Source organism: Paralichthys olivaceus, chromosome 18 (assembly GCF_024713975.1).
Source record: "Paralichthys olivaceus isolate ysfri-2021 chromosome 18, ASM2471397v2, whole genome shotgun sequence".
Classification (NCBI taxonomy): domain Eukaryota; kingdom Metazoa; phylum Chordata; class Actinopteri; order Pleuronectiformes; family Paralichthyidae; genus Paralichthys; species Paralichthys olivaceus.
In genome coordinates, this window is record NC_091110.1 from 12,347,607 (window position 1) to 12,373,337 (window position 25,731).

A 25,731-nucleotide genomic window follows, 5' to 3' on the forward strand; every position below is an offset into this window, starting at 1 on the left:
TGATTGAAGATGAATGGGACTGTTTGTATGTGAGTGCATTATTTCTGTCTAATTGTGATGATTAATCTAATGAGATCTTGATTAAATTGACCTGAGGCTCTTTAGGTTCAATCACCATGTGTTCTCCACATGAGAGGAAATAATAACCAGGCTCTGAAAATGCTCAGGAATAAATGGCAAAGAGAAAAAAAACGAAATGTATTGAGAGTCTTGGGGACATTTCTAATATGTTGAGTGAGTGTATATGTGTTGTCAGGGTTAATGTATAGGCTACTGTGACTTTAAAGGGGTGTTGGTTCACTGAGAGGTAGCAGATAGGTTTAATGAGAACACATCGCACATCTCGGATCCTCTCCACCTCCCAAACCCGCGGCTGTGCGTCCTCCGCTTGTTTTCTGGACATCCACCCGAGAAGCTGTGCGTGTTAGCCGCCGCATCCTGCCCCCGGGAAGCGATGGGAGGTACCGCTGTTATTATCATTTGTCCCCTGTCGTCGTGAGCTTGTCATCATTCATTTCCGATACAGCCTCAGCATCTGATCGGCATAATCATGATGTTTTCTCCCGTGACAGAGGCCGAGACGCGCCAGAAGCTGCTGCGCAATGTGAAGAAAGAGGTTCGATGCATTCATTTATCTTTTTCCCCCCCTCTAATTTCCTCGTTGCAGTTTGTGTGAGATCAGGCAACGTTTGTGTGCATGTGTGCATGTGCATGTGTGTGTGTGTGTGTGTGTGTGTGTGTGGGCTGTGAGCCACGACTACGCCACACAGGCCTGTTTATCATAAAGAAATGACCATTTATTTGACATCATAATGACGGTGGATGCATGTAAGATGGCTGTGGTTTTATATCCTGGGGACTGCTGGTGTAAGATGATGATGACGATGATGCTGGTGGTGATGATGACGATAACAGTGATGATGATGGTAGTGGTGGTGGCGGTGTTGATGATGTTATATCAGGGGGGAAAAAACTATAAATTCACCTGCAGATTAATTTACTCCCATCCATGCAAACCAGGTTATTTGTCATATCCTGCAGTAGTCTCTCTCTCTCTCTCTCTCTCTCTCTGAGGATAAACTGGCATGCCTGTAACACACCATCTTATTATTCACAACTTAAAGGTGTGACCTTGGCATCTTTATTATGTCTGTGCTCCATCAACCATTAAATGCAAAACACTCCAACCAAAGCCGGATGATGTGTCGCTCAGTGATGAACCATTTGGATAATAAATCTGCACAGGAATTGGAAGGATCTGCAGTGTGCTCCCTTCCAAACTGCTCAGTGACTCCACGACTCCCCAGGGAGAGAAAAACAGGATGTTTTATTCATTGCTGAGAAAGCCCTGTACTTCAGGGCTCATTGTGCTCCCCCTCACCTGTGACTCATTGCCTCTCAAACATCCATGACTCTGGTACCAGATTCTGCAGCAAGGAGGGGCAAAGCTGCGAGCTGTGGGTTTGAAATCCATGCATTGAATTGAAATGATAGGTTTTGTTTTTAAATGTCCAAGATCATTAATTCATACAACAGACAGACACATACACTCCTTCTGTGTGCCTCTGATTTGCAGTATACCTTTACATACAATACAATAATTTTTAAATAAGGCAGTAAAATCCCATCTTGTTTTATGACAGGTCTGTTTCAGTTCATTATTTCCTTGTTCTGCTTTAACTTTTTACACATCAAAGTCATATAAGGGAGCACTTCCTCAGCCTGTAAAAGAAGCATATATATATTGTTTTCTGTGGCTCTGTGGGAGTTTTATCAGGTCTGAGAAAACAAGCGTAGCAATGACATCAGGGTTAGTTTAGGTTCGTCTTGGAGGCAAAAAAAACAACAACCTGCATTATAAACATGCTATTAACATGTGTACATTTAAATGGCGGGTGGGTCTCCTACTGCGACGTAACCATGCATTGGAGGAAATCTAAAAATCTGCATATTTAGTCCTCTGAGGCTTCAACTGTGATGATTCTCAAGAGTTTTCTGTCTTTATTGACATAAATTGCTGGATTACCCTCCTCCCTCCAGAAAATTGGGTTAGCTGATGGTTGCGCATGGAGATACTGAGGGAAGGCTGTTGTCTGGTGTCTTTATCATTGTCCTTTGTATCATATTTACTCTTATGTCAGACAGATTAAGTCTTGTCTCACCATGTTTCCTTCTCTTGTAGGTGAAACAAATTATGGAGGAGGCAGTAACAAGGAAGTTTGTGCATGCAGACAGCAGCCACATCATATCTTTCTGCGGTAAATTCGTTTTTCTATTTATTCTATCGTGATTGCACTGCACACTAAGACTTTTGTGGAATCATTTTGTTTTATGCTTCGTAGGAAAAATAGTTTTCTACCTAAAATAGTTCAGTGGATCAGTGCTAATTTCTGAGATCATCACACAGAACATGTGGTATCTAATAGCAGCGGTCACAGCATTGGTCACACATGTACAGTACAGAGTGATGGTTGACACGACTGTCAACTCCCACGTGTTCATCCTCACTGTGTAAAATGTTCCTTTACATTCTGTTCAATTCAAGCGATGCAAATCCTTGCACAATTTATTTTCATGTTTTCTAATGTTTCTAATGTTATAAGCCATGTCTGTTTATATTTAATAAAGTGGATAAGATGGACTGCGTTAAAGTAGAACACCCTTCAAAGGTGTTGATACTAACCAGGAGTGATGCATGTGTGATTCACATCCCTCATATCCTAGCAACAGTAGTCAGTGTCGGACAGATCCGAGTCTATTTCTACTTGTGCCACCTGTGCTTGCCTGTCACCTGTTTTTTTGTAGAAACTATAAAGGCGTGAGGTTTTCACAGAGTGGAAATGATAGCGTGCTCATGCCAAATAAAAGAAAGATCTCACATCAAATTGCATGAACTGAAATAAAAATAAAAATCTAGACCAAATCTGGGTGCCAAATGAATATACTAATACTCTGTGTGTTTGTGTGTAGCTGTTGTGGAGGCCTGCATGCTTCATGGGCTGAAACGCCGTATTGCAGGCCTGCTGTGCAGCAACAAGGTTGCAGCACTTTTTATGAAGGTGGCAAAAAGCTTTTCACCTGCTGAAGATCTCTGCCACAAGGTCCAGGAGCTGGAACAGATCATTGAAAACAGGTGAAATGTACATTCCGACCGATGAGAGGCCAGTGACTGAAACATCAAACACATTCTCTCTGTTTTAGTCTTGTATATCTTTTTGCTTTCTACTGTACGTGCCACATTGCATAGTAATGAGCTTCTATATGGACATCTCATCTGTCAGGTTTATTTCCTGTTTTCCAGCAAACAGAACAATTCCTCACTGGGTAACGACCGCAGTCGGCAGTCTAAGATGGGCAACCTCCCCCCTCAGGCGCTGAAACACCTGTGGATCCGAACTGCACTGATGGAGAAGCTGCTGGACAAGATTGTCTTGTACTTGGTAGAGAACAGCAGGTATTTATACACATCATTAAATGCATTTATACGTCTGTGTGGCCTTAGTACATTAACCCCTCAGATAATCCTCTTTCAGTACCATCATTACCCTAAACAGTGCATTAAATCATTCCTTTACAGATATCACAAATGGTTTAAATAGTTTTAACATATACATTTCCTCCCATAATATGCAGGGATTTTACAGATCTCCTTGACAGTATTGATACGCAAACACAAACTCAGTTATCCTTTTGAAATCCTAAAATGCTCAATTTGAATTCTGCAGTGCCTTCTATGAGAGAGAAGCCATGCTGATGGATCCAGTGGATGGACCAATTCTTGCATCTCTATTGGGTATTTATAAACCTCGCTAATCTGCACATGGTGTGACTACACTAAAATAGTAAAACCCTTAACTCTACCTTACTTGACTATTACTTTAAACCAGTTCAACTTGTCTTACAGTTGGCCCCTGTGCACTGGAGTACACCAAAGTCAAGACCGCAGACCACTTCTGGACGGACCCCTCCGCTGACGAGCTCGTGCAGCGACACCGCATCCACAGTGGCCACTGTCGGCAGGATTCTCCCTCCAGACGACCTGCCTTGGTTAGACAGTGGAGAACTTCATTGATTTCCCTGAAACAATAAGCTATAAACCACTGTTTGTGATATCAGACGTGTAACACTTGTGACGATATATGAATCTGTCTCAGATCCAGAAGAGACAGTCCAGTGGTAGCATGGACGACCGTCCTCTCATGTGGGTGAGGGAGTACGTTGAGTCGCTCCACCAGAACTCCAGAGCCACGCTGCTGTTTGGGAAGAATAATGTGCTGGTGCAGCCGGTGCGTGTATTTTATTTCCTGTTTAAAAGAAAAACCATACAAATCTAGTATCTGCTGTAAGAGAGTGACTATTAATAGAGCATTATTCATATAATAGGGAACTTGCTGCATCTGTTAACTGATTTATACTCTGGTTATATAAAGAGCAATCAGACAAGCTGCTATTTGTGTCTGCAGAGAGATGACATGGAGGCCATCCCAGGCTATCTGTCTCTACATCAAACTGCAGATGTCATGACACTGAAATGGACGCCCAATCAGCTGATGAATGGAAACGTGGGGGAGTTAGACTCTGAGAGAAGGTCTGTTAGACTTTTAGAACCCTGTCTCATAAGAGGAAGGCCTTGCTTTTCCACAGTTTACTCGATGGCTTCATATCACTCGTCTTTCTTTCAGTGTTTATTGGGATTATGCCATGACAATTCGTTTGGAAGAGATCGTGTATCTCCACTGTCACCAGCAAGGTACACTAACACCCCATTTTATTACTGTACCCAACGTAGTTTGAAGAGTTATTTATCCTGTTGGTCTGTGTTTGTGTCTCCAGTGAACAGTGGTGGGACAGTAGTTTTGGTGAGCCAGGATGGGATCCAGAGACCTCCTCTACATTTCCCCAAAGGTGGCCACCTCCTCCAGTTTCTCACCTGCCTGGAGACCGGCCTGCTACCTCACGGACAGCTGGACCCGCCGCTCTGGAATCAGAGGGGAAAGGTGGGCATGATGAAATACTTACAATCTCAATGATCAATGCAGTGAAGCTGTGTTTTATTGGTATTGTATGATTTGTCGTAACAATTCTTCTACTTCATATTCCATTGAGAGTTATCCATGCTTTGCTAAGATGCAGTGGTCTCTCCACTCACAGGGAAAGGTTTTCCCCAAATTGCGAAAGAGGAGTCCGCACGGCTCATGCGATTCTGTATCGGATAAGGAGGATGATGAAGCAACCGATTATGTGTTTCGAATCCTCTTTCCTGGCAATCAGATGGAGTTCAGTAAGTGTCTCTAATCTTCCTCCCTCAGATGAAGAATCATCAGAGATTACATCTGAGATGATGTTACTCTCTTAACTCTGATTTACAAATCAGACAACTTCAGTTAAGATAAATCTGGTGAGCTATAGGTATAGATTTGGTATGCAACTTTCTCTTTAATGTTAAACTACATTTCTTATCTCTTTGTGCCTGCTTGTCATTTTTCACTATAGTGCTGACAACATTAAGTAATTTGTCTGCCATGTCTTCATCTCCATCCTCTCATATTTCTTTTTCTATTTTATTTTTGCCCATTTATAGTTTTTTATGTTTTTATTATGCTGATTGTGACGATAACTGTAATAATCAGGGGTATTATGCTGTTTAGTGGCTCTAGAGCTGATGGACCAGGGTGTGAACATTTGGCAACCAACCCCCAGAAAGTCCTCGTGCTCCTCTTGCTCACAAAATGGCTCCTCTGATGGCTCTCTGCCTAATGGCTGCAATCAAGAAAGGTAATTATTTTCTAAGGGAGGGCCTCGAATCCATATTCAGATTATTCCACTCAACTAACGTTGCCATTTTCTCGTTTCTACAAGGGCTTCATTAAAACTCCTCTGTGACACCATGAAGTACCAGATAATCTCCCGTGCTTTCTATGGCTGTGAGTACCAACGACTCAGGGTTTCATTGAAAATAATTGTTCTCAGTCAAACAATCGCTCCTAATATTTAATATGAAATGTTTATCTTTCCTCTCCAGGGCTTGCATACTGCCGTCATCTGTCAACAGTCCGCACCCACCTTTCTGCTCTGGTGAACACCACCATAGTTGACTCTGATGTGCCCTGTGGAGCCCGGGCAGGCCTCTCTGTGGAGGTCTGGAACAGGTTCCTCAACGAAAGCTCTGTAAGAATAAGAATTGAGCAACAGGCCATAAAACATACTTTTGTTATCTTCCATTTAATATTTAATAGTCCTATTCTAGTGTGAGTTAATGAATAACTATCTCTTCTTGATCAGGCCTATGAGGAGAAGGAGATACACAGGCTTGTGTACTATGGTGGTGTGGCCCCTTCACTACGCAAAGAGGTCTGGCCCTTCCTGTTGGGACACTACCAGTTCACCATGACTGAGAAATCCAGGCTGGAGGTATTTCTATTCCTGTTGGTCTGTCAAAGTGTTATAGTTTGTATGACACAATATTTATTCCAAGTTTCTGTTTCAGATTGATGAACAGATGCGGGTCATGTACGAGCAGACCATGAAGGAGTGGCAGGGTTGTGAGGCCATCGTCCGTCAGAGGGAGAGAGAGAAACACGCAGAGGCCATCGCCAGGTGTTCGTCCGGGGCCAGTGTGGAAAGAGGACCAGTGCAGCGAGACTCCACCATCAGCACAGATGCAAGTTGGATGATTTAGTATATAAATGTGCATCGTTGTTTAAAACCAAAATCACAACACACCCAACACAATAGTGAACATTTTATAGTATAATGATACATTAGCTTGTCTGAAACCTCTGCTGTTTGTCTCCTGTGTGTCACTGCAGTCGTCTCTAAGCAGCAGCTCAGATCAACACAATGCCAGCTCACAGAGTGATTCCAGCAGTGGTGCACAGGTAGATTTTCACAACAGTTACTGTAGCTGTAATAACAGAGCAACCCAGTGTTTTGTGTGTTTTAGTCCAATTATTTAATTTGGAGACAGCAGGTTCCACTGCATCTATAATATTATAATGGCAGCCAAGGGCCTCCCGTTATTTCAAAAAATACGATTCAAATCAATCCAAGCAAACTTCCTTGCAACAGACATATAGTCAGTGTTAAACTGAATTGTTGACTCTCATTGGTGCTAAATGAAATGTCAGAGCCACCAAATTGATTCAACCACATGATTGTGTGAATGTTGTCCAATGGTTATCCATCGAATAATGTGTGTAGTCAGGGATCCGCCAAATGATTGGGTTCTTCTTAACAAGCCATCCAGTTGATGATAAGGTTTGTCACAGGAAAATAAATAACTTTGGCCTGCAGGTGGTGCTAGAGGAAAGGTCAAGGAAGTCTCTACTTGCCATCCCAGTAATTCTCAAATCTTGGGCTCAGTAAGGAGGCAGGGATGAAAAACAATATATCATAATTATATTAATGCAACTGTGACCAGATGTTCATTGTGATAAAATATACATTACATCTTATGCATGTTTTAAGTTATTTGTATGGGCTAATGAAACAAATGAAAACCCAGGGCTGCCTGGATGGTTGGAACGTACTGTACAGTACAGTATGTGATTTGTTACTAATGGACTAACACATTCAAAATGGCTGCCGTAATCCATTTCACTTTTTATCAGTGCTATTTGATCTTACATGTTTTGCATGTTCTTTGCTTTTCTTGGGTTGCCAGGTCTTCGAATTGGTTGAGGCAGTGGATCAGATTGAGTCTGAGCCCAGGCCTGAGGAAGGAGACGTACAGCACTGCAGTCCAGTGAAGGAGGACAAAGAAGACACTGCCGCCTCTCCGCAGCTTCCCTCCATCAACGCCTCCTCTCCAGGTCTGTCAAATCCAGGTTTGGAAAACAGGCCTCTTGTCACAGAGACAGCTGATGGATCTACAACAACACATTCCTCAGCTGGAGCATCTGATGACTTAAATGAGAATATTAAAGCTGGATCACAGCCAGGAGGGACAGATGTTATGGACCCAGTTGCCAAGGACAAGGTGTCAGAGATAGAAAAGATAGAGACAGTTTCACAAAATGAGGTTGTTGAAGACAAAGAGGTCAGTGAGTCTAAAGAGATATCTGAAGCTGAGGAAAAAAAAGTAGAAGAAGAAAAAGATTTAACAACAAACGAGCAATCTAAAGATTTCAAAGCAGTAGACACAAATATGAATATAAGATCTGCACCAGAGAACACTAATGTTCTAAAGTTAGAAACGGAGATTCACAACGAATATTTCCAAGCTCCTCCACTTGGGCAAACCTTGACTTTTCAAGCACACAAGAGCAAAGATGTGGAAGTGGAACCATTATGTCCACCCACAGCAGAAATAAAGCCAGAGAGCTCTGAAACTCCTCCTGAGAAAAATCCATCACAGGCGATCAAGATCACAGAGTCAGAGAGAAAGGAAGCAGAAGCAACACTTTGTGATTTGGATAATTCTAAAAAGGACAAAGCAGCAGAAATTCCATTTGAGAAACCTGATTCAAATTCACCGGTCAGGCAAGTGCTGAATGCTCTTCAGACAGCATCGAGGGGGAGCCTTTCCTTATCGTCCCGGCAGTCTCCAGACACTGCAGATTCAGATGACTCTCCTTCTGCGCTGGAAATGGAGGACATCCCTGCAGGGACATGTGTAACCTCTGAGCATATTAGGGCCAGGCCATTCGCAGGCCTCGCTGCACCACCGATCTCTCTGGCACAAAGAGAGAAGATGGCTTCCGAGGGACTCGTCCTAGATCACCATCTGGACACAGCTTGTAACACCAGTCCTGAGGGCACCGACCTGGGCCTTTCTGAAGAGGAGCCTGAGATGGACAATGTGCTAACTGAGGCAGATGCTGTGGAGGTGGGAGGAGAAACGATCAAACACGATGAATCCTCAGAAGAACAAACCTATTCTGTAAGCTTTAAACATGACAAGCAGACATACCTGTACCTCTTCTTTTTGAATATTAACAATACATGAATTCACTTTTATTTTTTGCAGCAAGAAATTCTGGATATGTACTTGATCAACTTACATCGCATTGACAAAGATGTCAGACGTTGTGACAGAACATATTGGTACTTCACTCCGGAGAACTTGGAGAAGCTGCGTAACATCATGTGCAGGTAAAACTAACATGTGTAGCCAAACTAAATACATCTAAGATTTGTCTCAACCGAAATAAACACTATGATTGTCTTCATAGTTACGTGTGGCAGCATCTGGACACGGGTTACGTCCAGGGCATGTGTGATCTGCTGGCTCCTCTGCTGGTGATTCTGGACGATGGTCAGTGAAACTTTATTCTGTCAATATCAGCTTTGAAGTGCACATAAAAGGCCAAATGAACGACATGTTCAAGTTGTGTGTGTGTGTGTGTATGTGTGTGTGTGTGTTTCCCAGAGGTCATGGCATTCAGCTGCTTCACTGAACTGATGAAGAGGATGAACCAGAATTTTCCTCACGGAGGTGCCATGGACTCTCACTTCGCCAACATGCGTTCTCTTATCCAGGTATAATTTACATGTATGTGCACAGACGCACTGTCAAACAAACTGTAGGGTGAAAGTTATGGCATCTTGTTTTTTATACGTCCAGATCCTGGACTCTGAGCTGTTTGAACTGATGCAGCAGAATGGAGACTACACCCATTTCTACTTCTGCTATCGCTGGTTTCTTCTGGACTTTAAAAGAGGTAATCATCATGATACCTGCCTGAATGAATCATTACTCATTTGCCTCAAAATGATGCTGAATATAATATGATTTATTTGTTTTTTTGCAAATAGAAATGGTGTACGATGATGTGTTCTCTGTGTGGGAAACCATCTGGGTGGCCAAACACACCTCCTCCGAGCACTTTGTGCTCTTCATCGCTCTGGCGCTCGTGGAGATGTATAGAGACATCATCCTAGAGAATAACATGGACTTCACGGACATCATCAAGTTCTTCAATGGTAAGACAATAAATACAAGGACTGTAATATAGCAGAATTTGTTCTGAGTTTTAGGTAGAATCCTACTAGATAAATAATATACAATTCCAAAGATCAGTTTAAGCAAACAAAATACATTTGTTAAGGTTATATTTCAGCTATGACAATGTAGGACAATTTCAAAATAGACTACAATTTTTACAAATGTAAATTTTACACATGTTTTTATTGCATGCTGACATGTTCTCAGTGTTAAAGATAAAGAGAGGGGTTCCATTACTTATCTCTTAAAGTAAGTGGCCTTTCACCTTCGTACTGGTGTGATATATTTATTTGAGATTAGACAGTAAGTTGCGCAGGACTGTTTTCGATAAGGTTTGGTCCACTTACATTTCTCTGACCCACCTGTCATTTAACAGACTTACTATGATTTTTTTGTTTTTAACCTCTTATAAGACAAAATGATTTTCAAACTCTCTCCTCAGAAATGGCCGAGCGACACGACGTCTCCCAGGTCCTGACGATGGCTCGAGACTTGGTCCACAAGGTGCAGACTCTCATAGAAAACAAGTGATGCGCGACATGTTTGTTCGACTCTCACAATTCTTTGTGCTAAAGCGATTCAAGATACTGACACACAGCCCACAGTTCTGTAATCAAGAGGAAAGGAATCAGTGTAAATGATTGACAAGTGCTGAAAAAATTAGAATTGGTCGTTGAAACTGCTCTTTGTTGCAAAATAGTTGTAAAACAACTCATGTGCACTTGCGTCTCTCCACATTCAGGAAATGCAAGTGTTGCCTGTAAATTTATTTTGGAAGTGTTGTTGTTCACCTGGTGAATGTACCCTTGTTGAAACTGCTTCAGGATGTTCTTTATTTTTGCCTTAACTATTTTTTCAGGGATACAGCGACCAAATCCTCCACTGCGTTGCCATTCTCCTGTTAAGTTCTTGCCATATGTTTACAATTTGTGATACACTTGAATATGTTTCCAGTGATTATCTGGCATTGTTAGATGGTTTGGTTGTGTGGACAGTAGAGGTGCTACAGACGAAGCTACTAGGTTGTGATCAAGTGCAATATGTGGTCACTGGTTTGTTTCTGAGCACCACTCGCTGGTCCTTTCTGAGGCTTTTTCCTGATTTGCCTTCGACGACACAAGCCAGCAGGATATCCAGACTGAAACTATAAAACTGTGTGCACTCTGATATTTTGCATATACAGTTGCACCATTTCCTCAGTCCCTTATGCTGTGTGCTACTTCTATAATGATCATTCATCCTTGGCTACCTATCCTAGCTCTCTGTGCAGACCAATGCTTTTCCAGAATCAACACATGCAAGTGGTTAATGCAGATACTCAGAACCTTTCTTCTGCTGAACTAACAGCATTTCACTTGGGCTGAAGAATTCAGCTTTAACACCCAGATAGATCAGTGTAGACAGGTTGTGCTACCTTGCAACTTCATGAGAGCAGCGGCGGTGGTTAATTTTGAGCTGGTGGCGTGAAGGCGTGAAGGCAGCGTGCTTCCTTTTCACTTCCCCTAAAGAGTTTCATAGCCTCTGTCTTCCCTGCAGATCTACTTTGCCTTCGATATCGAGTTCTTTACTGGCAAAAAGTTTTAGAATAACTGGAGTAATTGAGCATTTCTCTTCACTATTACCTGAAGATCTCCTTGTTCAAACCTATACAAAATAAACTCTTTCCTTTGAGGCTGGCACCAGTTTGACACTCGCTGCTCCACTTTGGCCATTTGTCATACTCCCTCAGTTACATTTCTTGTCCTGTAGAGGACACCCCTTTCGATTATTCATTTGAGAAGGCAGTCAAGTTGTTCCTTCTCTATTGGATCTGGAGCAGTGCTTTCCTGTGGAGGATTCACCTCTCAGCCGAACAGTACAAGTCACCAGGTTGACCGCTGCCCACCTCTTAGCTTGAGTGGACGAAATAACTACACACTCAGCAGTTTCTACTCAGGCTCTCATCACCTGTCACTCGGAAAATGTGCTCTTTCTGAAACCTCACATCAGGTTTCCACAGCCTTGTAAAGTATCTGCAGTGTCACATTTCAAGGGTCAGTTAGGTGATAGTTATTCAGTGGCATGTAGCTATGGGTAAAATCTTTGTTTAGTGTGTGTTAATTTAAGATCCCCAACTAATACTCTATTTCAAACAATTTCTTCCATATAATGGCAACAGGCCTTTATATTGTGACAGGATTTTTTCGGTAGAGAGCGATCCCAGTGAAATCAACGTGACGTGAATGTGATGGAAGGATTCGTTAAAGATAAAAACAACTATCTACATGTGTTTACATCAACAGACACGAGTCAGACAATGTGTTTTAATGCTGCCGCTCACAGTCTCAAAGTAGCCAAAACACACCGATGTGGTTCATGTGGCTTCAAGTCCAGTGCTTTGATATCACCGCTAATGTGTCTCCATATGATCTCCAGAAACATGCCTGAGTATTGCTGTTTGTGTATTGCTGTGTTTGTTGTCAGAGGATTTACTGTATACAGTGTGTTAAAAAGAAACGGATTTATTGTACAAAAAAATAAGCTAGTAAATATTTATTAAATGCAATACAATGTCTGTACAGTATATGGGCTTTATCTGATTATAATGAAAAAGAAGATAAAAGTAAACCATTCGAAATAAATATTTTTATTTATTTTTTTCTGTCTTCTCAAATGGTCACCTGGTATAATTGATTTAATGTGTATTAAAAATATTATATTTTGCATTTCAAGTGCCTTGTGTGTATTTCTAGAGAATGTTTCAACACTGTTACACACAACTATTTCATTTAAAGGGAAAGGTATGAATTCAATTTATTTGTTCCTACAAAATAAAAATTAGCAAATAATTTCTGGTTCAGGGTTTTTCTAAATCTATCTACAAACTTTCATTCTCATGTGCACACTGTAAAATATGTCCACACTGCACAGCATGCAGGCCACGAGGAGATACTGTATCTTTCTAATGTGGTTTCAGTTGAAAACAAGGAGATCAAAGTCTTTTGTGTAGAACATTCCCATTTTATCTGTTCACCATAGCTCTGAGAGATTGTCAGGGGAAACACAAAGGGAGAATTGTTCTCCCTGTGTCTGCATTGGTTTTCTGCATTTTCCTCCCACAGTCCAGACATGCTGCATAGGTTAATTGGAGACTCTGAATTCCCTGCAGTTGGGAATGTGGGGATAAATGATCTCTCTGTCGGCCCTATGATGCACTGGTAATCCTTTTTATGGACAAAATTTAAATACCACAGGTTAATTAGAGTTGCATCATGAAGAAATGAAATAATGAAAAAAATCACAGTAAAAGTTTGCATTTTATTGGTAAAGAAAAAACAAAAAAACATCTGAGATGCATACAAATTTAAATCCACCTACAGGCCACCTCAGTCAGCGGTTCACACAATTTAAAAAAAGAAACTGACAAGTGAGGCTCACAGTCAATGTGTCACTGGTCTGAATAACTAAGGAGGATATTGATCAACTTCACAGGTTTGTATTTTGGCAAAAAAAACTTTAAAATTCAAGCTGCAGAATTGTTACACACAAAACAAACGACCTTCAGAATGATAGCTGCAGAACTGTGTAATTTGTTTTGGACGATACGTTTCTTCTTTGCAGTGGTTCCTGACAGTCTGACCATCAGAAACTTCCAATGTTATACAATTAGCTGTTATGTCACCAAGTCGGGGGGGAAATAAATCCTGTCTCCAGATAACATTTGGTTTTTTTGGTTTTAAAAAAAGGACATTTTATTTTAAGGCTGTGGGAAGGAGCATGATGTTCAGGGGATCCTGACTGTGGAATGTATGTAGCAAGAATAAACATTGGGGAATCCTATGAGGAGAACTGGGGTAAAAAAAAAAATTTAAAATCAAAAGTAGAATTACAAAACACTTTCCCCAATTCCTCTGTAAATGACGGGTCTTTCTACCGATAATGACGTGGTGGTGGGCTATGCTGCGGAGGGTGCCTCCTGGGGGGTGGACTATGGCGCGCCATGGCGTGGCGTGGAGGTGACTGGTAGCGTGGAGGAGGAGATCCTCTGTTATTGTAGGGGGATGAATAGCGGCCTCTGGATCTGGAGCGGGAACGTGACCGACTCCAGTTGGGAGTGCCCCTCTCCTCAAAGACACGGATGTAAGTAGTTTCACCCTATAAAAGGAAAAAACTTTATTTCTATATCTATAAGGAAATAGTACAATTAAATCTCATCATCACCGGCACTCACTTGGTGTGAACGGAACTCGGTTCGATCCAGTCTGTGTAAAGCATACTCCATGTCCTCTCTGCGGAGAAATTCCACAACACCATCTCCGTCTCGCTGCACATCAGCAAAACAAACATCTCCTGCTTCACGCATGTGATCCTTCAGATCCTGCCAGCTCCCACTTGGTGGTAACCCTGACATAAGGAAAAGATGAATGTGAAAGGGAGCTGGGGACGAGAACTTGTTATATTTGACCTGCCATTTTAAACCAAAATCATTGAAGGGAGAAGTCCTAAAGCATTAACCCTTTAAGCTGAACAACACCTTTATTAAGTCAGAGGCAGTGATATTTAAAAGCTTGATTGAAATTCTCTGGGAATTGTAGTTTTCTTAACTCTTAAAGTGCTTACAGAACATGGTCATTTTTCTTCCAATCCAATGTTTAACCCAGAGATAACGTCAAACCAAAAGTTGGAAATGTTCAGTGGAAAGTCACTTTATATGACATTATTAACTATCTATGTGTACAAGTCTAAACACTTGATCCTGTGTATGGTACAAATATATAATAGAGCTGAATGCATTTTTCAGTGAAATTTTCAGATAAAGAAGTATTTGGACCGGGTCCTTACTGTGTTGTACTTCATGATATCTTCCGTCATATGACTGATCAAGTCAGGCCACTATATAAATGTATGGGTTTGTGTGGTTCGTCTTTCTACAAAGATTTCCATTTTTCTAGCTAGTATAAACATGCTTGTATACATATAATATCAATGTAGTACATAAAATCATTAATCATAAAGAATGACAAAATGTCACCTACCAGTCACTAAAGTTGGTGTTTGGGATTATGCAGCCAACATGATTGGTTTCGAGTTACTGTTTTGTTTTTCATGACTTAAGGAGCTGACTTGACCTCATCCACTTAGTCCTTTTGATTTCCAGTCCGCCATGAGCGAGAACTATATATATATAGGACTCCGGAGGTCCTCTACTAGTCCTCTTGTCCTCCAATCCGCCACAAGAGATAGAAAGAAACATATCTGCCTATGCCTCATGACGTCCTCTACTAGTCCCCTTGTCCTCCAATCCGCCATGAGATAGAGATACATATCTGCTTATGATTCATGATGTCCTCTACTAGTTTCCTTGTCCTCCAATCCGCCATGAGATAGAGCGAGAGAAACATATCTGCCTATGACTCATGATGTCCTCTACTAGTTTCCTTGTCCTCCAATCCGCCATAGAGAGAGAAATGTTTATGCCTACGACTCATGACGTCCTTTACTAGTCCCTTTGTCCTCCAATCCGCCAGAAGACAGAAAGAGAGAAACATCTGCCTATGACTCATGATGTCCTCTAATAGTCCCCTTTGTCCTCAAATCCGCCATGAGTGAGAGAGAGAGACGAACATATCTGCCTATGACTTAAGTCCACCTTCCTACCAGTCTCTTTGACTTCCAGGTCGCAGTGAAAGAGAGATAAATATTATCTGGCCATGACGTCCACCTACCAGTCACCATGACGCGGAATTCAGATCTTCGAGTTGGGGGTCCAAACCTTCCCCTAGGTGCTCCTCCTCCACCACCACCTCCTCCTGCCATGGGACCAAATTTAGCACCAGTAGAGCGAGGATACTCAACACGCAGTTTGGAGTCTCCATACCCATATCCATTCCTTCCATAGACAGCATCATCCGCATCCCTACGAGAAGAGAGCAAAGAACCCCTTACCATACACCTGTTTCACTAGAGGACATTGACCTGGAAATGCCATCTCCATCCATTCCCTGCTGGCAGTCAGTGGAGATGATATTATACCACAAAAATTAAGGTATGCTGTAAGGGGAATGTGATTCGACTTGGCAAAGACCATCCCAAAAACTCACCGTGGGTCTTCAAATCGGACGAAGGCAAAAGGGATAGTGCCTCTATTGTTCTTCAATTCAATATCACGGATTTTTCCATATTTGTAGAAGAGATCCTCAATGTCTCTCTCCTGGACATCCACGGGAAGATTCCCCACATAGATCCGGCCATCTGACATGGTGGTTGATTTGAGTGACACTGCTGACACAGAATGGGGGCACCTGCGGACTTTAAGATCACTTCTTGTTTTCACAAAGAGCTGTGGAGGTGGTCCTTATCCTAATCCCAATCCAAAACTTAGTCCATCCACATCAGATGTCTTAATTTAGATTAAAGTTAAAAAATTTAAACCAGAGATGCTGCCATCATAGTAGTAAATGATGAACTCAAGACAAATAGCACAGGACCTCTGATCCAAGCCTGAAAACTTAAAAAAAAACACAGTGTAATGAATGTCCAGCATTCCCAATAAATTACATAGAAATAAGTTACAGTTTCATTCTGCTTCAAATCATTTACCAAAGTAAATCATAGCACAAAGCACAGGCCTGTTAAGTGATATGAAGAGAAAGGCCTACGATTATGTTCTACAGTCTTGAATGTCACATATCTGATAATAAAATCTTATACTGTCCCAAACAAACATAACATTTAGAACAGTCACATCAGAAGGTAAGTCTCTGGACGCTCGTTATATAAACTGTGATGGCTGGTGAAACTGGTTTTATAAATAACCTGGGTGATCGCTCGGTGGCATATCATTGACATGTATGAGAGAGAGAGAGAAGGTAAACCGGCCAAACCTGTTCACTCTCTGCCAGCTAAACATTCACATCCGCAGCTTACTGGTTCATTTCGATATAAACGTTGGGTCCTTGTCAACACATTCGTTTTAACACCAGTTAGCAAGCAGCACATGATGTTAGCATTCAAAACATTCATTTCCTAACAGCTGCCCAGCTAACGTTAGCCACCATCGTTTATTTACGGTGATTTAAATAACAAACTCTGTGTCGTTCCACCTTCAGAACCACAGGAGCAAATGCTGTAGCGGGGAGATTCAGGTTGACGCCTGCTGCTACAAAACGACAACAAGCCGCTATGCCCACCAGCCATTACGGCTCCACTACAGTGTCTTTGTTAATAACGGCAGGTCAGCTACTCCTGCTATCGAGCGGCAGTTTCGGCTGAAACGCACGAATATTCCTCACACTCGAACATATGTGGGGTTGGAAAATGGACATTAAATACATTCAGCGAGTAACACTTGAATAAAAAAACTTGCTGTTACCTTTTTGAAACAAGTGGCTGCGCCCTTCACTAGAATTGATGCTGCCGACTAGCGCGCTATGCTAGCGTCCGTTGACGACGAGCAGCTCGAGGTCTTCTTCTACTTCTGATTTCATGGACACCCTCCGGCTGGTGAGTTCTCTGCTGCCCCCAGTGGGTCAAACAAAGTAGTTGTCAAACCACTTTATTTTGTGATTGTGAAAACACTAACACGATGCAACCATAGACTATATACAAGTATTTGTACTGTACTTAAATACTGTACTTAGTGTGTATATCAAATGCAACACAGTAGAGGGCGTATGTTTTCTCTCAATTGAAAGAATTGTTGACGCACAGCTCAGCTCTATCCAAAATACTATCCTCCTACTATAATAATACCAATAGTAATAATAATCTCTCTCCTTCTCTCTCTCTCTCTCTCTATCTATCTATCTATCTATCCAACATCCATTTACCTATCTATATATCTATCCATCCATCCATCCATCCATCTATCTCTCAATCTCTCTATCTATCTATCTATCTATCTATCTATCTATCTATCTATCTATCTATCTATCTATCTATCTATCTATCTATCTATCTATCTATCTATCTAAAAATATTCCCGCGTGACGCCAGCGTGACATAGGGGATATGAGACCACGCCCCCGTCCGCGAGGTGAGTTTTAAGCACAGTGACTTTCAAGCACGCGCATCATCCCAGCAGCGGCTCAGTGATCAGAAGTAACTCAGACCGGAGGAGGGTCACTGAGGTCTGAGCACGAAACGCGAAGTAAACAAACATGTCGTACGCCAAGTTAGTGTCTGCGCTCGTCAGGGGGAACTCGGGCCAACTGCGCGTCTCGTGTGGAAGATGTCGATCGACGGTTGCCTCCACCAAGAGCCGGGAGGAGAAGGAGCTGAGCGGCTGCGCTGTGGTGGAGGCGCAGCCCGTGGATCTCATCTCTCAGACCAAGAGCGCTGCGGACTCACCGCTCAGCAAAATCCACATCGACTTTGACAACACCAAAGAAGCGTACGAGAGTAAAGGCAACGCAGAACTGATCCGGAGTCTGCTGGTGTTCAAGCTCTGCACTGTTGACCTGCTGGTGGAGAAGAACAAAGAGGTGAGAGGTTTTTAAATGTGGATGTTTTCACCTCGGAACCTGATCTGCTGCCACATCAGGAATAATCCAGACCCCTCAGGCCCCCTGGAACAAGATCTTAGTTCCTTTAAATCGATGCTGAAGACTTTCCTGTTACGGCCTGTTATTAAATCAAATAATCACAAATTTTATTTTCACTCCTTATATTTTATTGTTTTTTATTTGTTACTTGAAATGCTTCCATGTCTTGTCTTATGTTGCTTTTTTGTTTGTTCCTGTCAGTTGATGGATCTGAGTAGGAAGCTGCTGGGCCAGTGGATGTTTGAGAAGCTCATGAAGATGACCTTCTACGGCCAGTTTGTGGCAGGGGAAGACCACGAATCCATCAAACCTTTGATCCAGAAGAACCAGGCCTTCGGAGTGGGGGCTGTTCTTGACTACAGCGTTGAGGAGGACCTGACCCAGGAGGAGGCGGAGAAGAAGGAAATGGAGTGAGTGTACTTGTTACCTTGGGCTGTGACAACAACAGTGCCTTTGTCATCACCCACTTTGCGGCTCAGAAACGTTGCAAAATGATTCGGTGTGGATTTAAACCAAGAACAGCTCTAATATATGTCAAATGTACAGCACACAAGGGGCTGTGATGAGTTACATAACAGTGTCCTGTTTCAACGGGCGTAACCAGGCTACCACTGCAGAAGGTGACCCAGCCCCTGATCTCCAGGAAGAGGACATTAAAATAGAGCCCCCTTCCCCCACACGTGTGCTTCCAAAATGAGAGGGACAAATGCCAGAATAAAAAGAAATGTTGCAGTGAATAGAATTGTTCTAAACCAGAAGGCCAGTCTGTGATAAATAGGTTTTATAGGCCCCCGGTAGTCATTTCGCCCTCGGCCATCTTAGTACCGATCGCATTACAGGCGAATGGAATGTGCTGTAAACGTTGTTTACGACATACATCTCTGGTCTCAGGTTAAAATTAAACCCTCTTTAGTTTGATGAAAACATTCCATTGAGATATAGTTTGAATCCCTAGCAACATATTCGTATCTTATCAGTCTGGCTTCTGTTGTGACTCTAATTCATGAGTCATGTGTTTCATAGTAGGTTTCCTCCACATAAACACAGCTATCATAATCCAATGTGTTTATTTAGTATCCCATTGCAAAACAGTGTTTGTCCTCTATTGGTCGGCTGGGACAGACCCATCTCCTCTGATTGGTTGAGCTGGTTAGTCCTGAGGAAGGCTGTCAGCCTTTTAGAGCAATGTCTGGATCCCTTCAAAGGGCTCGCTCTCACACAAACACACACCCATACACGCACACACACATGTGGACATGTTATGTAACGTCCTGCAGTGAAAATAAGCTTATTTTGGGGATTATGTTACGAAGCACGAACATACACATGCTGAAACAAATCCAAGCACTTTGTAAAATAAATTCTGGATCCAATTATCTGGACTTTCTTGGAATCTACAGACGTGAAAGGTTCTTATCTTCATAGAGAAAACAACACAGCAAACGTGTGTTCCCGGATACTTCACTGGTGTCATAACACGTTGAGAAAACTGGTCATCGCCATCGCATTAAAAAGGGCTCGGCTAGACTTGTTTGAATTACTTGCAATTATTTGTTTTTCCATATTTCATGTCTCTTTAGATTGTGATAGAATAACCTTTAGACTTTACTGTTCATAGAAAGGGGCTGAAAGTGCATTTAGACATAATCATTTATTTTCTCTGTCCTTCTTTTTCAGTTCATGTGTTTCTGAAGCAGAGAAAGAAAGTCCAGGTGTGTTGAACTTTTATTTGTATTAAACATAATACCTCACATTACTAACATGCAAGCAAAGGCTGGTCAGACTCTAAGACTTGCTGCACTGGGGCCTGGACGTGTTTCTCAAGTGTCAGCAGTGGTATATGTCAGTTATGTGCTCAAGCCTTGAGCTGGTTATATCTGGATCTCGTGGGTTCTGACACACTCTGCCCTGCTGGTACAGTTAGAGGAAACCTGTTTGTGTAACAGGGTGTACATTTGACGCTTATGTCACAATATACATAATTCCCTAATGTTACTGGCAGTTGCATCACATCATTATAGTGATTACTTTATTATTTATGAGGAGTAAATGATCTCTGACTCATAAAAAATGGGATCAGACATGAAACTTCAAATTAATAAATCAAAACAACCACATTTAATTTTTTTTCCCATGTCAAATGTTTGTTTTTTCCATCTCCAGATGCTGATCATCGCGAGAAAAAATATAAAGCCCACCGACAGTTCAGTGACAGGCGCGGGGGCGTCATCAGTGCTCGCACCTATTTCTACGCAGATGAGGCCAAATGTGACAACCAGATGGAGACATTCATCAAATGCATTAAAGCCTCCGGTGAGTAGGAAGGTTTCTCTACGAGTGATTAAGAAACATAATATTACTAGTTAGTTGAAGCTTGTTGTTATATAGTCACTTTAAACCACTGTGAACAAAATAAGTAAACTATCTCTAGTTAAGTTAAACAAAATCAAATGTGTGTAGAACTATAACTGGCATGATAAGGTTTGTTATCAATTTCAGGTGGCGCCTCTGTTGATGGATTTTCTGCCATCAAACTCACCGCTCTGGGACGCCCACAGTTCCTTGTAAGTCATGTCTTAATTTGTTATCCGTGTTAACCACAGATGTCAGATAAAGTTATGACTTTAATGACTCTCATTAAGCAACACTAGTAAAACCTGGGTGTTAGCTCCAGGTCATTATCACAGAGTAATGACGATGCAAAACAATGTCCATTTATTTTTATGGTTTGAAGCCACTGCCAGTAGATTAGAACAGTCATAGATTACACAATTGCCCCCTCGGATCAGTAAAGTATTCTGATTCTGATTCAATTTGCTGTGTGCAAATCTCAGATGAGATGACTCATATTAAAAGAAGGAAACTGGTTTAAGGAAAACAATGTTTACTGTGTCAGATTCACGCCTCAGTGTTCATCACAATAGGGCTCAGGTGCAGCTTTATAAACTAAACATGAATGTCTTGTTCTGTGTTTGAGCAGCTCCAGTTTTCTGAAGTCCTGGTTCAATGGAGAAACTTCTTCAACTTTCTCGCAGCCCAACAGGGAAAATCTGAAATGATGCTTTTGGAACAAAAGCTGGAGCTGGAACAACTCAAAGTGTGTCCATGCATGCTCATGAATTACTGCTGCCATATGCTTGTTTACTGCATGCGCTTCACTGGTTTTAATCTCTACGTCTTTTAGAGCCCTTTCAACCAATTCATGTTTTTAATCACTGAAATATTTGTCTTGAAGGAAAGTTTGACTCAGATGGGAGTTGGAGCCAAGGATGACATAGAGAACTGGTTTACTGGAGAGAAGCTGGGTTTGTCTGGGTAAGATAGTCGCTTATGCTACAGTGATAACAACAACACACATTCATACCTTTTTATTATATACGTTAAATACCCTAGAGTCTGAGTTCTGAAGTTCTTGAAGCACAGTTAAATCAGGAACACACAGACATGTATCAACAGACCTGTGGTTTTTGTATTCACACCAAACCTAGCTCCAATTAATCCAAACAACAAAATATTCTGAGGGCATTTGATTTAAAGTTTGTTTTACTAGAATGTAAAATTTTCTTGTCTACCTTTCAGAACAATTGATCTGCTTGACTGGAACAGTTTGATAAACGACACGACGAAGATATCCAATCTACTCATGGTGCCAAATCTTGAGGTGAGACTATTTTTTGGGCCCAAGAATTCAGACTGTTTAGTAAAACTTTGGATAAATTGGCAGAGGCTGCCTTGCTGTTTGTCTGCTGTACAGTCAGATTTTATTTTCCTTTATTCTGATCATGAGGAAAGCAAAAGCCAAAACAATTGAATATTTTGTGTGTTGGTTGTGCAGACAGGTCACCTGCAGCCGTTGTTGAAGATGTTCACGGACGAGGAAGAGAGACAGATGAAGAGAATGCTGCAGAGGGTGGACGTTCTGGCCAAGGTGAGGGAACCAAAACAAAAAGAGGAATTACAGAACACAATGCAGCATTATCATAATCAAATGCCTGTTTTGTGTATGATTCTCTTCTGCACTTTGATGAGTGTCACATGCATGCTTCCATCAAAATTATAAATGCCGTAAAATCACCTTGTATGCTCCAGCATGCTGTGGAGAACGGAGTGAGGCTAATGGTGGACGCTGAGCAGACATACTTCCAGCCGGCTATTAGTCGACTGACCCTGGAGATGCAGAGGATATTCAACAAAGAAAAGCCAATCATTTTCAACACCTACCAGTGTTACCTCAAGGTGAGAATACGATATTTCCTCATGTCGGCTCATAGGGAGATTTTTCAACACTAATTATTTAAAGCTGCAATTTTACCAAAACACATCCAGAGCTGTGTGATGATCGCTCATATTCTCTTGTGTGTGTGTGTGTGTATTTGAACAACTAACTGCCTTTAGGAAGCCTATGACAATATCACTGTGGATGTGGAGCTGTCACGGCGAGAGGGTTGGTACTTTGGTGCCAAGCTGGTGCGTGGAGCCTACATGTACCAAGAGAGAGCCAGGGCCGAGGAGATTGGCTACGAGGACCCAATCAACCCGGACTATGAGGCCACCAACAGGATGTATCACAAGTAAATGCTGAGTTATTGTTAAGGCCACATGTGGATCCGTTAGATAATGTCTGAACGCTAAACATCTGCCTCACTGTTTGTGCAGGTGTTTGGATTACATGCTGGAGGAGATCGAGCGCAGCAGGAAAGCAAACATCATGGTCGCAACGCACAATGAGGACACAGTGAAATTCACCCTTGAAAGGTACGTTTATTCTTAGGCTGCATGAAAATTTCACTCGGCTTGTACTAAGTTGAGATTTTGTTGAAACATACACGGAAGCTGTAAACCCCTCATTCATCAAGGATTACTCCCAGTGGTTTGAACCAAGGCTCTGGATATTTCTCTGAGCTTAAGGTCGTCTTTGTCTACTTTCCAGAGCAATAAAAAGGATTTGCCACACCAGCAGAGAAACACCACACGCCAGCTTCCCTTATGTAACCTGCATGCCATTCTGTTTTTCTTTTTTTTTCAGGATGAATGAGATGGGCCTTTCACCCACTGAGAATAAAGTTTACTTTGGACAGCTGCTGGGCATGTGTGACCAGATCAGCTTCCCACTAGGTATGTTGTGCGCACGACATGCTGTGAGGTTCATATGGCGGGGTCCAAAAGTCCTGGCCTCTGACGTATGCACTTAGATGTCAGATTTTCAATACTCAGGTGGCCACTGACCTTAGAAACTATCTATCCTATCTCAGGAACAAACAACTCCAGTTTCTCAATGGTTTTAATCGTCTGTCACCAAGTCGAGATGCACGCTATCAAGTCTAAAGATAAACACATCACCACCCAATATTGTCTGAGAGATCATTGACACTGCGCTATGCTTTCTATATGTAACAGAGCATGAAACAATACTCAAACTCCATGTTTGTCTCTGAGGTGAAACTAGTTCCCCAGATTATTCATGGAACATTGTTAAAACTGAGACACTCATCCTCATTTAAAAAGAAGTTAATGCTGTACCAGACCTAATCTTTTTCCCACTAGCGAAACAGAAGGCCAGTTTGACCTTGTATAATATAACTTGATATCTAATCTCAAAATGAAAATTTTACATGGCAGTCTTTATCATAACCCAATATTTATTCACTTTTTCTCACCAACCACGCAGCTGTCAGGTTAATGAATATATGCTGAAAAATAATTCAATGTGCCTGGTCATTTTTACTGACTGTATTTCTGATACATCTGTATTTGAAAGCTGTTATTAGACTTAGACACACACATGGTGGAGATAATTGCCACTGTTTAAAATTATTGTCTTCTTTCTGCATTGAAAATACAGGTCAAGCTGGTTTCCCGGTCTACAAGTATGTTCCGTATGGCCCAGTCAATGAGGTCATTCCCTATCTGTCCCGCCGTGCTCAGGAGAACCGCGGCTTCATGAAAGGATCGCAGAGAGAGCGCAGCCTGCTGTGGAAAGAGCTGAAACGCAGGCTGCTGTGTGGCCAGATTTTTTACACGCCTGCCTACTGAGTTACAGTACAGCAACGTTAGCAATGCTAACAGAGGTTAATCTCTGTAATCATTCCACCTCCTGAACTGAACTGGACCATCACCTGATAGCTGCTCTGAGTAGCTATCATGTGATGTCCCTCGTGTGCCTGTTAGGGTGCAAGGTTTTGAAGAATGTTTGCAGTACATCGTCTGTAATAGGGATTTATCTTAGAAAAGGGATTTATTTAACTAGAAAAACACTGCTGATCCATTAAGAAGTGATTCATATTTCAGCACCATATGCTTAATAGGTCAGCACCAGTTTATTTTAGTTAGACCTGGACAATGTGATCCTCAGATTTAATCTGCAAAAGCATAAAAACAATTTTTAATGGACCTTTGTAAACATTTATTCTGATAAGAAGGAATTCTTTTAGTAGAGGTTAAGAAAATGATGTTGTATGTTTACCAGATGTGGCCTACTTGTATATATTTATAACAGTGCTCAAGTGCTTTGATGATGAAAGACACTTTTTTTATGTTTTGTTCATTTTATTTTTCTTAGCTGTCACTCAAAGTGCCTTATGATGGTTGACATAAAATTAATCAAAAGCAATCAGCTACTGTACCACTTATCGTCACTGTACACTCCTCCAGCAGGATAATAAATTATTCTAGCATGTTTATTGCTGTTATTTTATGTAAATGTATTAACAGTTGTTGATCACTGTACACCACAGGGTTTTAATTATATAAAAATGGTTTGAATGAATTTTCATGTGTCTCGTTTAGAGTCATAACACATTGTTTATCAGTATATAAACAACAAATGTGGCAATAACATTAAAATAGTTCATCGTCTTGAATGGAGTTGATTCTCACTGCAGCTGGAGGATAATAAAAAATGTTGATGCTTTTATTTACAGCAGTGTTTATGAACTCCTGAAGTAACGTTGTCACTCATTCAAATGTACGACAACTGCCTCATCGTCATGTTGTCACTGACATCAGTCCATAAACAAGTTGCCTCTACGGGAGGAGGATGGATGGTTAAATGTCGTCTGAATAGAATGAGAACCTGTTGTCACTGCAGAGAGACAAATTGACTGTGATCTACAGTCAAAGTTACTCTGGAACTCGTCGGGCCTCATTCCAGGAGTGACATACCACAAAGTATCATTTAGTTTGCTCTCCTCCCAGGAAACAGTATCTGCTTGTCAAAGTTGTATGGTGCACGAATGGGGGGGGGGTGAAAGATATGCCATTCCC

The 25,731-nt window shown here is 41.7% G+C and overlaps 3 protein-coding genes across 9 annotated transcripts; 2 read left to right on the top strand and 1 right to left on the bottom strand.

The window, feature by feature from the left end:
• Positions 1–292: 292 nt before the first annotated feature.
• On the top strand, positions 293–12,651 carry sgsm1b (small G protein signaling modulator 1b). Of its 3 annotated transcripts, XM_069513348.1 has the most exons (25): positions 293–461; positions 573–616; positions 2,183–2,258; positions 2,971–3,133; positions 3,302–3,454; positions 3,726–3,793; positions 3,905–4,047; positions 4,155–4,286; positions 4,464–4,588; positions 4,683–4,750; positions 4,834–4,997; positions 5,152–5,281; positions 5,649–5,775; positions 5,860–5,924; positions 6,023–6,168; positions 6,283–6,411; positions 6,488–6,661; positions 6,810–6,878; positions 7,664–8,881; positions 8,969–9,093; positions 9,174–9,256; positions 9,371–9,480; positions 9,566–9,662; positions 9,757–9,924; positions 10,389–12,651. In XM_069513348.1, the coding sequence occupies exons 1-25, from the start codon at positions 455–457 to the stop codon at positions 10,475–10,477; spliced, it is 3,873 nt and encodes a 1,290-aa protein (XP_069369449.1). In that variant the 5' UTR covers positions 293–454; the 3' UTR covers positions 10,478–12,651. The 3 variants fall into 3 exon arrangements, with proteins under 3 accessions (XP_069369449.1, XP_019937177.2, XP_069369450.1); XM_020081618.2 differs by lacking the exon at positions 293–461 and having other exon boundaries at positions 554–616; XM_069513349.1 differs by lacking the exons at positions 293–461; positions 6,810–6,878 and having other exon boundaries at positions 554–616.
• A 572-nt stretch (positions 12,652–13,223) lies between these two features.
• Positions 13,224–17,453, bottom strand: srsf9 (serine and arginine rich splicing factor 9). 5 transcript variants are annotated; one of them, XM_020082180.2, is made up of 5 exons: positions 17,298–17,453; positions 16,027–16,204; positions 15,652–15,842; positions 14,157–14,329; positions 13,224–14,080 (listed from the first exon to the last, which is right to left on the bottom strand). In XM_020082180.2, exons 2-5 carry the CDS (start codon positions 16,182–16,184, stop codon positions 13,856–13,858), a joined length of 747 nt encoding a protein of 248 aa, XP_019937739.1. In that variant the 5' UTR covers positions 16,185–16,204; positions 17,298–17,453; the 3' UTR covers positions 13,224–13,855. The 5 variants fall into 5 exon arrangements, with proteins under 5 accessions (XP_019937739.1, XP_019937743.1, XP_019937741.1 ...); XM_020082184.2 differs by having other exon boundaries at positions 16,027–16,227; XM_020082182.2 differs by having other exon boundaries at positions 16,027–16,433.
• Positions 17,454–17,967: 514 nt separating this feature from the next.
• prodha (proline dehydrogenase (oxidase) 1a) lies at positions 17,968–25,328 on the top strand. Its single transcript, XM_020082178.2, has 14 exons — positions 17,968–18,408; positions 18,670–18,878; positions 20,146–20,180; positions 20,632–20,781; positions 20,968–21,032; positions 21,449–21,565; positions 21,704–21,783; positions 22,048–22,129; positions 22,304–22,396; positions 22,558–22,704; positions 22,864–23,039; positions 23,125–23,223; positions 23,495–23,583; positions 24,311–25,328. The coding sequence occupies exons 1-14, from the start codon at positions 18,085–18,087 to the stop codon at positions 24,499–24,501; spliced, it is 1,857 nt and encodes a 618-aa protein (XP_019937737.1). The 5' UTR covers positions 17,968–18,084; the 3' UTR covers positions 24,502–25,328.
• The last annotated feature ends 403 nt before the right edge of the window (positions 25,329–25,731 follow it).